Here is a 12,669-nt window from a genome sequence, read left to right as displayed (position 1 = left end):
GTTTCTTGAGCAATTTGGACCTCTCGTGTCAGTTACCACTGATCTGTATAATGACATCTTCACATTGACTGCCAAGGTAATGTACTGTGAGCTATGGATATAGTAATTAAAGAAGGGGTTCCCTGAAGACCTGAAACTTATTTCAAGCTTTACCCCATCTTAAGAAAAGGCTGGAGTAGAGTATAAAAGGAAGAGTGAGAAGATGGTAGAGCAAGCAAGAGAAAGGGAGACATGTGAAAGTGAAAGACAGAAAGAGATATATAAGTAGAGAAAGCGAGAGAAGACAGAAAGAGATATAAGTAGAGAAAGCGAGAGAACATACAAAATGGGGAAAGACCCATAGGGAGTGAATATGAGAGTATCCTGCATATCTGGGCGCTGCACAAACAAAAAGTAGTGATCTTTGCTAACATAAAAAATGATGTTGTACCCCCTCTGTACTCTACCACCATTGGGGTTGGCTGTTTTTTTTGGGAAAAAGTACTGCTTGCATGATCTCTGACCCAATTAAAACATCAACAAGACCCCTTATTTCCTTCCAGCTACTAACCCTTGTCCTCTTGTCCCATATAAAGTGAAGGAAAATGGAGCCCGCATCCTTTAACGCTGTATCCAAAACTAATAAAAAAGGGCTAGAGTTTCACTTTAGTAAAGGATAATTGCTTTTTTTGCTGGATTTATTGAGATTTATTAGTGTAACAGAAAACTAATTGACAGTAGTAAATCTCTTGAATGGACAGCATGAGGGAGTGTTAGTATGGTTGTGTGATCAGCATGTAATCTCTGGAAACTCTCACAGAGATACAAATCAGGATAGGGTTTTCATGTTGTCTGCTGAGGGCCTGTGACTGGAGACAGATTTACTGATCTTTTCATAGTAACATCTGGTTTTTTATCTACTTCTCCGCTGCCCAGTCATTGCCAGCATATATCAGTGAAATAAAACCACTCAGGCATACATGACATTCACGCTCCCGCTTTAGCAGCTGGATAACTCGCTTTTTGTATGTCTTGTACAGTGGATCTTTAGCATACGGATCAGGGGTTCATTATAGGGTATATGGGAACCAAATAATGGGGTTACATGACTGCACCTTTTTTATTTTCTTTTTAAACTTGAAATCTTCAATAACAAACTTTGAAATCAAATGGACCTAAAAACAAAATGATCAGCAATTTTACCCCAATGCTTCCATTTGCACAGTAACATACTCACTAATTGTAGCTAGCCTGTATATTTGTAATCTGACATATATTCCATTTAATTCCGGCCTTCTGAAAATGCACCTATGTTTCCAGTAGTGTTAGTAAAGGAGAACTGTAATTACTCTGCTCCACTTGAAAAAAGGGTCTTTCAGCAAAAAAACTAAAGAGAAGAATAAATCCGAATCTAAATGTATTTTTCTTCCTGTCTGGGTCTGTCAGGGGTTTAAAGAGCTCCTTTTTATTGCTTCCAACGTGAGGATGTTCTGTTGTTTTGTCCGGTCCCCGTTCTTTGAAGGAAGACATGTACATTTATCTTCATTTCCTCTCCTGTCCCCTAAAAGAAGCCATGTTTATTTGAAGAACACATTTGAGCTAATGTGCATAACACAGAATAGAACTGGTAGCTCTGATATTCTATATGTCTTGTAAATATATTAACCCGAGGCTTTGAGACTTCACTGCTGAAAGTCTTTTACTTCTTTTATTTCTCTTCTGTGATAAGAGATTTCCGGACAGTTTTCTTATAGGATCAAATGTGCGCAGCTTCCTATATTTCAGAACTAAATCGACTTACTTGCCATCATAATAAAAATAAAAAAAATATATGGAGAGCAACTGTGATATATTAAAAGCAGGATATTGTTTGGTATAAAAAGAGAGAAGCTGTTGAAACCATTAAACACAAGCAAATAAAAATTTCTCTATCCGTAGTATAAAATCTGACACTCCAAAATGTGTGCCATCTTCAATAATGATTGCAAAAATTACCTATTGGAAGTAAAACTGGGTGCTGTTGTATTAAAATGTAGAGAAATTGTTCTAGTATGTTGTTTTAATTCCTCAGGGAAGTATAAGGATCAGATAAACTTGGACAAAGGCCAAATTGTAATTGCTAGAATCACAACATGTCCAAAATGGCAGGTTCTATGGGGTGTTCTCAGTATTCAGTGGTTAGAACCTTACAAAATAAAGGTCCAAAGAAAGAAAACCAACAACAGGGTGATGGGCACCTAAACTCAAACGTTACTTAAGCATATGGTAGATGGGTGAGACTTGGTAAAGCTTCTGTAGAGCAAATCACTATATGAGGGTTGCGTAGTTGTCCCATCTGCCATAAACCACCCCTATCCACCACCTAACAAACTTCAGAACAGAACAATGGGCCATTAGAAGCTGGTCTGGTCTGATTGTTTTCTTGATCATCTGGATGGCCAGGTCTGCGTGTTACCTGGGAAAGAAATGGCAGCAGGATGCATTATAAGAAAAGGACAAGCTGGTGGAATTGACACCATCAGAGGTGTTAAGAACACCATGGGTTGATAGGGCAGAGCTGTATTTGTGGCACAAGGGGTAGCCACACTATACAGTGCTAAACCCATAAATTTTTTTAAGCACGGTGGGAGAAAATTGTAGGCGGGTGGTAGCCCCTGTATTGTTACCAAACTCTTTAGTAACCACCCAAAAACAGCCGGGTGGGTGCTGAAACATGCCGAGTGGTGCACCCAGCTAAAAGGGCCTGGGGAGAACCCTGCTATATTAGATATTGAAGTTTTGGTAGATCAGCATGCATATAATCGGTGTCAGTGTTAATTTTCTTCTATGGCCCTGAGTTGGAACCTCGGTAGGGAAAATAATATTTGTTGCACATCAAGTGTCAATGGGCTGCATATTTAGCATTAGTACTGTCCTGTAATGTTCCTGATTATGTATGTAAAGCATAATCCTACAACTATGTCACATCAACAATTAAACCTGTAAAAGTTAGAATAAGTTGTAACTTTGAATATGTAATGCGTTCCCTCTTATTGTGTTACAGCTTGGTCCGTTGTCAAGCTGTCATTAGTAAACATTGCTTTCGTTTGCTGTAGGTTAGGCAGTTTGACAGTATAAGCCTCTGTTCCATGGACTTCCAGGAGCATGCGTTTATGAATTGGTGCCCTTGTATACAGCTGTCTATTTGTGCAGCCCTTGCTAAGCGTCCTTTGTATGCCGGGCCAATCTTGCTGTCACGCCTCCCTTGTGCAGACCGTGCCACAAGTGCTCCTTATCTTCTTGCTTTAAGGAAAGAAGAAAAAAAAAGGCCTTGCTCACCAAGCCATGTCTTGTTTTATCAACAAACCACTTGAGCCTCTTCCCGCCTTCACGCATGCTGAGTTTGGCTCTATCCCAGGATGCTGATGACCCAGGGAAGACCCATGTGCTAATTGGCAAGAGCAAGCATTGGGGGTCAGCCATGTAGAACCCATTAAAACCTTTGCTAACGCAAGTATTGCATACATAGAACGTTATAGCTGAGTTTTTCCAGACGCTTCAGATAACAGCATGTTTTTAGTAATATTACGAATAATAATCATTTATTACATGCTAATATCTAGAGCTTTTTTTTTCTTAGCTTTTAATACAAAATATGTGTAAATCCCTTCTCCCTCACTGGAGGTTCTTTCAATCATTATGATAATTTGCATTAAAACTAATTAACATAACGTTTTGCTTTACAAACAGACCAGAAAAGATTAACACAATCACAAGAAGGGTATACAAAACTGAATGCAATGGTGTCCCTGCTGTTAATAGAACCTAGGACTCCGAAACAACAAAACACAAGTGTTAAATCATGTAAGTTATAGTTAGTGATAGGTGGTAGAGCTAAAATTGTAGGGCCAAGCAGGGCCCTTTAAAGTTTTACTTTGATAAAAGAGGGTGCTGTGTGGTCCTAAATATTTCCATACGCAACGTTGATGGGTTCACCATAAATATAAGGGGAATATGTATACTATTGTGTCGCATTAAGTTAATTTCCTTCACGTCTTTCTCCAGCACAGGAGGGAGCTTTTAGGATCAAAGTCTTTAATTTTTCCCCATCCTACCCAGAAATTGGCTGGAGGTTCACTTTTAAAATAGCATTCATAACCCAAACTGTACAAATTAGGAGTCAGGCACTTTTTGAAGACAAGTGTTTGCTTCCAAGAATGAAGACCCCAAAGTATTTACTACCTACTGGGCATTAATGTATGTGCAATACAGTGTACGGCTGTATATGATCTGTTAATAATAATTGCTTCTAATCTAATGTAGTCCTTGTTCATTTTTTAGCAGTAAAGGCGTGCTGTCCCCCATATTTTACTCACAATGCCTGCACATGGCCCTTCTTAATCTTTTGGTAATGAAGCCGTCTTTGATGCTGGAGGCAGATTTCCCTCCCTCCTCGCTTCTCTGCTGGGCTGTAGCTGGTGGGGTCCAGTTCGATTTGAACAAAGTTGTCACAACATGACTGATCTACTGCCCAAGGCCTGCTGCTTAGCCCAGCTGTTCTTCCACCTGCCAGTATTTGACCCTCTCCGTACCCCGAGGGGATAGAAAGTCAGCAGGGGCCATTAACTAAATACACGTAATTACTTATGAATATATCTGACTACCTACCCAAGTGGCTTACAATAAGTAACGTACCTATATGATCACTGAGAAGATCATTTATCAAACTTTTCAATATCCTAAATCATTACAGAGCACCAGTGCTTGGTGGTCAGTGGAAATGGGTCTTTTTGTTTGCTTTGTGGTCTTTATAGCAGGTGTATTGATGTCACATTAGCAGAATCTTGTCAATTTTTCCAGTGGATATTAGGATCACATTGCAAATTCCACAGACAACCGGCATGGTCGATAATTGATCGGCCGATCTTTTTTACCATTGTGTCCTGGTTAGAAAATCAATTCCTGATCAACATTCTGCCCAAATATCGACATAGTAAATATAACTTAAAATGGAATCGTTATTGATAGATTTTTTTCCTTCTTCACTTCCAAATTATTGCATAGTATATTTCTGGCTTTAGTCTTAGACGACTTTTATGATTCTATGGTTTGCATGGGATTTTTAGTCATTTTGTTCACGCTGACCCTTTGCTGCGTTAGTTTTGTGAACTTTTACTGGGAGCACTGGATGCACCCCCCTTGCTATTAAAATAATTTAATCACTGGTTAGATAAGAGAAAGAGGTGAGGGAAATCCTGCAATAGGGCACCTGTTCTGATGACTGAAGTCTAACATGGGCACCATATATTTTCCATTTCTGGGATAAGAAGTGATGGGAAGTTTCCTTATGGAGACCCAGACAGTAAAACATGATCCGATAGAAGCTTTAACCCTTGTCTTCTCGATATAAAATAAAATTGCACGTCACTGGGTCTAAAAAAAGGTTTGGAATAAAAAGTGGAAAGGGTATATATATATAAAAAAAAAAAAAAAGGAGAACCAGGGAAGGCAAAGTACCGGCAGATTAAATTTTAGCTTTACATTTCATTTTTTCTTCCACTAATCCTTCTGCATTTCTAAGGCTGCTCTTCCAATTATAACATCATGCCAGATCTGTGGAATAATTGCAGCAAAGTATGACACAATGCTCGTCATTAAGTTACTCATACTTGTACCTGTACATGCGGGCCGCAGGCTTAGGACTAGGTGTAGAATTCTTTCTAGATATGTGGAGTAGTCTTGGCTCTTTCTCTTCATTTTTTGCCTGTCAGGATGAAAAGAAAATTGGGCATTTAGCAGTGAAAAACTGTTTATCACCCGTATAATTATCCTGACAAGGCTGATCCTAAGGGGTGTTATGCTGACAAGGCCTTCTGGGCAGGTTTGCAGCGCTGAAATTGTCTAAATATCGTGTCCTGACAGAAGCCTTTGACAGGAAGCAGAAGCCGAACTATAAATCTTGCTTGCATTTTGCAGCTTGCTGTTTATTTTGAGTCTTCAAATTGCTTCAGTGTTCATTTTAATGGCAAGGTCAGAAATTCTGCTAAACTAACCAGCCGGGGCCTTGTGTAAATAGCCTAAAAATTGGTTCAACATTTCCTCGGTTTTTCAGTATTCTTTCTCGATTTCGTTTGGGTAGTGACGTCATGGTTTTATCTTCTTTACGCATGCAAAAAATTGTTTTAATTACATTAAAAAATTGAAGTGCTTAGTAGTTTGCATGAACAATGAACTTGAAAAGGACCCCCCTTCCTCATTTCAAACCAAGAAACTTAATTAAACTGAAGCATGTGTTTTGACTGAGGCTTTGAAGCAGTTTAAGCTGACAGGCATGTGGTGTTGCGCCTGTAGGCCTTTCCAAGTCCCAGCATCATGCTACGAGACCTGCTCTGGAATTTTCTGCGTGTAATTCTTTCATAGTGGAGATGTGGCAGGGATGGGAGTTGAAGATCTTATAATGGTTTTTGAAGAACAAGTTTCTGTTTTTTATTAATATCCTGGTAAACCAATAAAGCAAATGTAACCTCTTGGAGAAGTAAAGCTCCCAATTGATAGCCTTTTACGAAGCTTTCTACATATGGTCTTCCATGGGATCATTTGAGGTTACAATGCAAGGTTTGGAGTACTTAAGGTCCTTCTAGTTCACATTTTATGGCATTGGGTTTTTTGTAAGTAGAAATAACCCACAAAGCCATCCCCAGCATAAATGTTAGGCCAACACGCCATTGATAGTCAACAAGAAATGTATACCATGATCTTTTCTACCAATATGGACACTACTCCATGACTGTTGGCTTTGTTCCTATCTCCTTCTTCTGCTCTGGTCAAGTAGATATATGTGCTTGCTTGCAAACCCTGTAAATCTGATTGTCTATATATTCTTATCCATGTTTATTGTTCTTGCAGATTACCTCACAGGAGAGCAGAATCCTCTTGATGAGCTCATGTATGGAGTAGGAGAAACCATCGAGCTGTCATGTAGTGTGGAGATCCCCCCTATGCCTATTTTATGGTTGAAAAATGGAATCACGGTGAAGTCTAGCAACCAGACCCACACAAGACAGAACCTGCTGAAGATCACCAACGTTTCCTATGATGACTCTGGGATTTATAGCTGCGTATTGCTGCGTTCTGGAGAGATTCTACGGAACTTTACTATCAGAGTAGCTGGTAAGCCCTTTATTTTGTAGATTAATTATAACATTCTTGGAAGATTGGTATTTTACCGAGTAGTGTTCTTAAAATTAGTAGGTCTTGTCTGTTACACATTAATGATGGAATGGGTGGAAAATGACTCCACAGTTATACACTTTATGTTCTTGTGTAACACTGTGGCTAGCCAATAATATTAATAGGAATGGGGTGTTGCATGATGGTTCTGATCACCCATATTGGTGGTGTAATTGACCCTTCAAGTAACTGTTTGTGGGGTTTTACAGTACCAAGCCAAGAATTTTCTATCCCCAATTTTACAACACATCAATGTTGTGTTGACTTTGCCAGTTGTGTTATGCATGGCACTGCCAGTATAATGATGCTTCTGTTTCCTTTTGAAGCATTTGTGCCACCAACCTTCTCATTGGACAATAGACGCATTTCCTCCCTGGTAAATTGCCTAAATATCTTCCTCTCCAATTCCCAGTTCCTTAAAGCATTCTAGATTCAGACCACTGATCAGTCCAGTAGAGTGATAGCAGAGCCTATTCCAAAAAACAACAGAACTTGGTATAAAAGATAATGAAGTATACAAGCATATTTTTATTTTAAACAAAATGTGCATTTTATTGCACACATAATGACTTTTTAATATGCATTTGGTCGAAATTGATTGGCTGCTTTTGATTTCTGCAGATAAATTACGACATGTAAATATATCGGCCTCCACAATTTTTTATCTACCTTCTAATGCTCAATTCCTGAGTGATTTGACCTGTTAAGTGCTGAAACATAAATTTAAGTTGTTCACTGCATTCCTAATCCTTAACGCTGTGTGGACACCAGGATACCATGAGGAGTTAATTATCGTCACATAATTAGATAGCAATTAGCAGAGCGTGCAATTAATTATTAAATCCAGCTGGGTTAACTGGGGAATCGACCCAATCTTTGTTATGTGCGCAGCCAATGCTTACAAACTCCTCACCAGCTGAACGCCTTTCCCTTGCACAAGTCACATGGAAACCCGGTGAGATGTAAGCCTGACCACACTGCGAGTCTGTCTGTAGCCCAAATTAAAGGAAGCTGAAACAAAGGTCCCCCCCTTCCCACCTTCTTATACATCTGATCTTAATCACAACTTATTTGAAATTCCAGGTGACATAGGGAGGTCACATCAATTAAATAGTCAGAGAGGCATTTGGACTTTGAGTGGTTACCCCCCCTTCCTTCTTCGCCAAGTCCACCACCTACTTTACTCTAGTAAAATGGTAATAGGAGAAGGGTAGAGAGAACTTCTTCTGAGCTCCTAAAATGTGTTTGTGTCTATAAAATTGCATTAAAATGCTTTAAAGATCAAGGGGGCAAGTTGGGGAGCTCAAATTGGGCAGCTGGTAGTCCTCGGAATAGAAAACAGCTGTGGATTCGGAGAGGTGGTAAAGTGATAAAATGTTTTGATAGTGGGAAGAGTAATAATCTAGACGTTTTTAAAGGATCAAATCTCCAATTCTCTGCCCTTTACCCTGATACCCCAGTGAAGCACAAAGGCTTGGCCCGAGTGTCTGTTGACCCTGCTCCTGGTCACTTTTTTTATTTTATTGTATTTTCTTTTAATTTTGAGAATTTTTTGCCAGGAATTTTCTTTAAAACCCTAAATCAACTCTTAAAAAGGTATTTATTTATTTAGTTTAGCTTAAGAAGTCTTGGATCATTTCTTCTCCATGTCTAGGCTGCTGTGTCTCACTCACCAGATTTTGCGATGTGTGTTTTTTTAAAATGTAAAATATTCATGTAGAACAGTGATGATTTATTGCTCAGTGCTTTATGGACTACATAAAACTGTTCATACCATGTAGAGCCTACAGCAATGATGAGTTTGAGAAAAATGTGGAGGATCCCATTTCTGAACTTCATAGTTGTCCGCTTGTATGGTGGTCCGGTCACTCCAATACTGATTTTAACATTGGACTTCAATTAAAGAAGTGAAGATTTGCGGTCTTACAGGGAACGTAAAAGTCGGTTATGTCTAAGCACTACCCTAAAAGAAAACATTTGCCTTGATGTCCTCTTGAACAATACTAGTAAACTACTTACTGATGTAAATTTGCATAACACCAATGTGAAATTAAATTGGGTGAAGTCATTATTGTGCTGCTTATTGGAGAGAAAGCTGTACCTGAAAGCCTGTAGTGCAAAAAATCCAACCCATTGTGCAACTTTTTAAATATTCTTTCACCTGGTATGATCATTAGTTATTATAAGTTTGATTCATTAAAAGTGGGTTGTCCCGTAGGTCCAGTATCCATACACATTGTAAGAAATTTTTATAATAGACTGTGTTTAATATAGTAAGGTATGGTCCGAAAATGCCTCTGTGTATATAAAAAACCTATCCTGTATGTGGCCCTTGATGATTGGATCTGGACTGCCCTGCTGTCCCCCAAAAAAGCCAGCCAGTTAGCTGTCAACTGACATATGAGTTTTCTAACCTTTCCTTGACTTATTGCACACTGCAAGACCTCCTTTTCCAGTTCCTAAATGAATAATTTGTGATTAATGGTTTTGCTACAAATATGCAATTGCTGCTGGGATAAATGACATGTATTCATGGAGAATAGAACTTTTACCCATATTTCTTCCTACCTATAATACATTTTCTTATTTCCAAGCAAGCTGTGTTTTCCCCACGTTGATGTTCACCCCCTCTAGAGCTCTGTAGTGCAGACATACATTATGAATAGGGATAAAAGTGTTTCCAAGTGTTTCCTTCACATCTCCTGCAGCAGGAAGCTGGCTGAAATTACTAAGAGGCGTTGGAGATGATTTTGCACAATTTCTTTTATAAAGATATCAGAATATTTTAAAGTTGGTTATATTGTGTCAGCTAAGAGCCCTCTGCATTCCTCTCTTTCAGCGTGGCTCTGTTCTTCTCGGTCTTTTGATATGTTAAATACCCTGCTTGCTGGCTGATTTTTTTTTCTCTTTTTCTTTTTTTTTTCCTGATGATTCACAAAAGATGTCTAAATGATGTCTTCCTCCAGGTACCACTGAACGCCAGATGATTGCCCTCTTTGATTATGATAAGACTGGTAATATTTTAGGCAGAAAGTAAAATCGCTGAATGATTTGCTAATTCTGTACTTAAATATTGCCAATGTAAGGCGCTCTACACACAGGCATGGATTTATTTAAGCTAGTCTGGAAAAATGCAATGCAACCTTTACAAACTGGACTCCAATTTGGTTTGGAAAAATATATAAATCAGGGTTTATAGTAATAGAAAAAATGAATCTCAACACATTATTACATCTCTGCATTCATTAATAAATCACTAAGGGCTCTATTTATAAAACCGGTAATCAAACATTCCTTCGTGGGAATATACTGGGTCTATGTATTTCAATGGCAGTAATTGATTATCATCAGGGAATGTCACATTCACTGTTTAAGAGCTTTAAGTGTATTTTTATTTTATATACAAGTCGACAAAATACCCGACTCTGACCTGGAATTAACCTCTAACAGGGCTGGAGTTAGAGAAAAAATAAATAGCATTGTTAGTGTGCTAACCAGAAGAATGATGATAGGAGGAGAAAGTGGCAGAGAGATAACCCTATTATTGAGCTTCTTCTTCTCCAACACTGTCCAATCATAAGCTGGGTGCGGGTCTATGACAGCTCTGGTTTAACGGAAGTAAGTTAAATAATTATTATTATTACACAGTATTTATATAGCGCCATCATATTACACAGCGCTGTACAAAGTCCATAGTTGTGACACTAACTGTCCCTCAAACGGGCTCACAATCTAATGTGCCTACCTGTCATTACCATGGACATTAATATAGTCCAAGGTCAATTTTTTGGGGGGAAGCCAATTAACCTAATTGCATGTTTTTAGAAAGTGGGAGGAAACCCATCCAGACACAGGGGGAACCTGCAAACTCCATGCAGATAGTGCCCTGGCTGGGATTCGCACCTGGGATCTAGCGCTGCAAAGGCCACCGTGCTGCCCCAATTGACAATGCTTTCATTATCAATGTCATTCACCCCGGAGGACCAACGACATTCAATAAAAAACAAAAAATCTGGAGAATTTTTAAATTCTTTCACAATTATATATTGTTTGATTTGAGTATTACTTTGTATACAACTGCAATGATTTGTGGCAGGCATGAGAATATTTTTTTAACTCTAATAGATGCAATTTAGCTGTAACATGCTAAGATATAGAAAGAAAGATCATTTCTTTTCTTAAAGCCTCAGTATGATAATGGCTGGCTGTTTGTAAAGGATTGTTTCCTTTTTTCTTTTGCAGACATGCCTTCTTCTGGTGATGATGAGGATGATGATGAAGAAGTGGAGGAAAGGGGTACGTGTTTTTTTTTATATCTTTTATCATTTAAGATAATGTTGTTTTTTTCATTCATTCAAGAACCTTTCCCAACTGCTATGGTTGTACTTACAATAATATAGTAGATATTTGTTGGTGATCTATTTTTGGGTGCAGAAGATTGGCAGCCATGGCCATGTAGGCACTGGAAATGGCTCAGGATATGGTGAGATGGTCAGGGTTTTTTTGTTTTTTCTTTTGTTCCTGGTAACAGATTTTTATTTTCTGCATACTGTAGCAAAGTGGTGTAAAAATGCTGCAAAAGCTTCTCTTAAATAGGTACAAGAAAAAAAATGCCTATGCTTGCAGTTCTCATGAGAATATTTTTCATACAATGTTTCATTTGCGCGTGCAGCGGTATTCTCACGGAAGCTGTTTGTTTGTTTTTTGGGATTACGGTTATTGGCCATAATGTTTTTCAGCCGCCAGTATTCCTGCCATGGAATCGGCATAGTGGAAGGTATTTTTCTTTGGTCTACATGTATTATTGTACTCTGCTTTTCCACAGACGCAAGGTTCAATAAAATGCTGACTTGTGTGTGAACTAATAAATGGCATTGATTGTAGTTTCTTTTGTCGAGAAACTGGTCCTCCTGCTGTACATGAAAAAGAATTTGTGTTTAAAATGTATCTTTGCCCATAATTCTTTTTGTTCCTGGCATTGCTAATAATAGCCCTTTATCCTAATTTCTGCCAATATTTTTATTTTCTGATTAACCCTGGTGTTTTCCAACATCTGTCATTTCTGACTTCACGCATATTAGAGAGGTACAGAATCGTGACACGGGAAGCTTCAGTCCTGCCTAGGTGTCTGCAATCAAGTTTAAACTTTAATTTACATATATTTTTCAATAATGCAAAATATATAAATGCACTTCTGTGCATCAAATTCCAGTTTAAGCTCAGCTATTACTTTTGTTAAAGTAGCAGGGATCTCATCATTGTGCTGCGTATAGCCTGTGCAGAGAGTGGAAGGGACCCAGCCGGCCCACCCACTATAGGTTGCCTACAGGGGGGCGGCTACAAGACCAATCACAAGGCGAAAGAATCCGTGACCAGTCTTTATTATAGGAAGTTCCTGTACAGAGCTGTAATAAGATTACTCTACTGAACTGGAAGAAATACCCCAATTGTACAACGATTCATATAAAAATAGGCCTGTTG

The 12,669-nt window shown here is 38.6% G+C and overlaps 1 protein-coding gene across 4 annotated transcripts in view; it reads left to right on the top strand.

Annotated features, from left to right (window-relative positions):
- Positions 1-12,669, top strand: part of FGFR3 (fibroblast growth factor receptor 3) — a 65,158-nt gene that overhangs the window by 16,470 nt on the left and 36,019 nt on the right. For all 4 annotated transcript variants that reach the window (XM_072406570.1, XM_072406571.1, XM_072406573.1 and 1 more), the window contains exons 3-4: positions 6,865-7,128; positions 11,431-11,484. In XM_072406570.1, coding sequence (XP_072262671.1) covers positions 6,865-7,128; positions 11,431-11,484 — 318 coding nt within the window. The remainder of the gene's footprint in view (positions 1-6,864; positions 7,129-11,430; positions 11,485-12,669) is intronic.

Source organism: Pyxicephalus adspersus, chromosome 3, assembly GCF_032062135.1.
Source record: "Pyxicephalus adspersus chromosome 3, UCB_Pads_2.0, whole genome shotgun sequence".
Lineage (NCBI taxonomy): Eukaryota > Metazoa > Chordata > Amphibia > Anura > Pyxicephalidae > Pyxicephalus > Pyxicephalus adspersus.
This window is presented reverse-complemented; position numbering and strand designations above follow the sequence as displayed.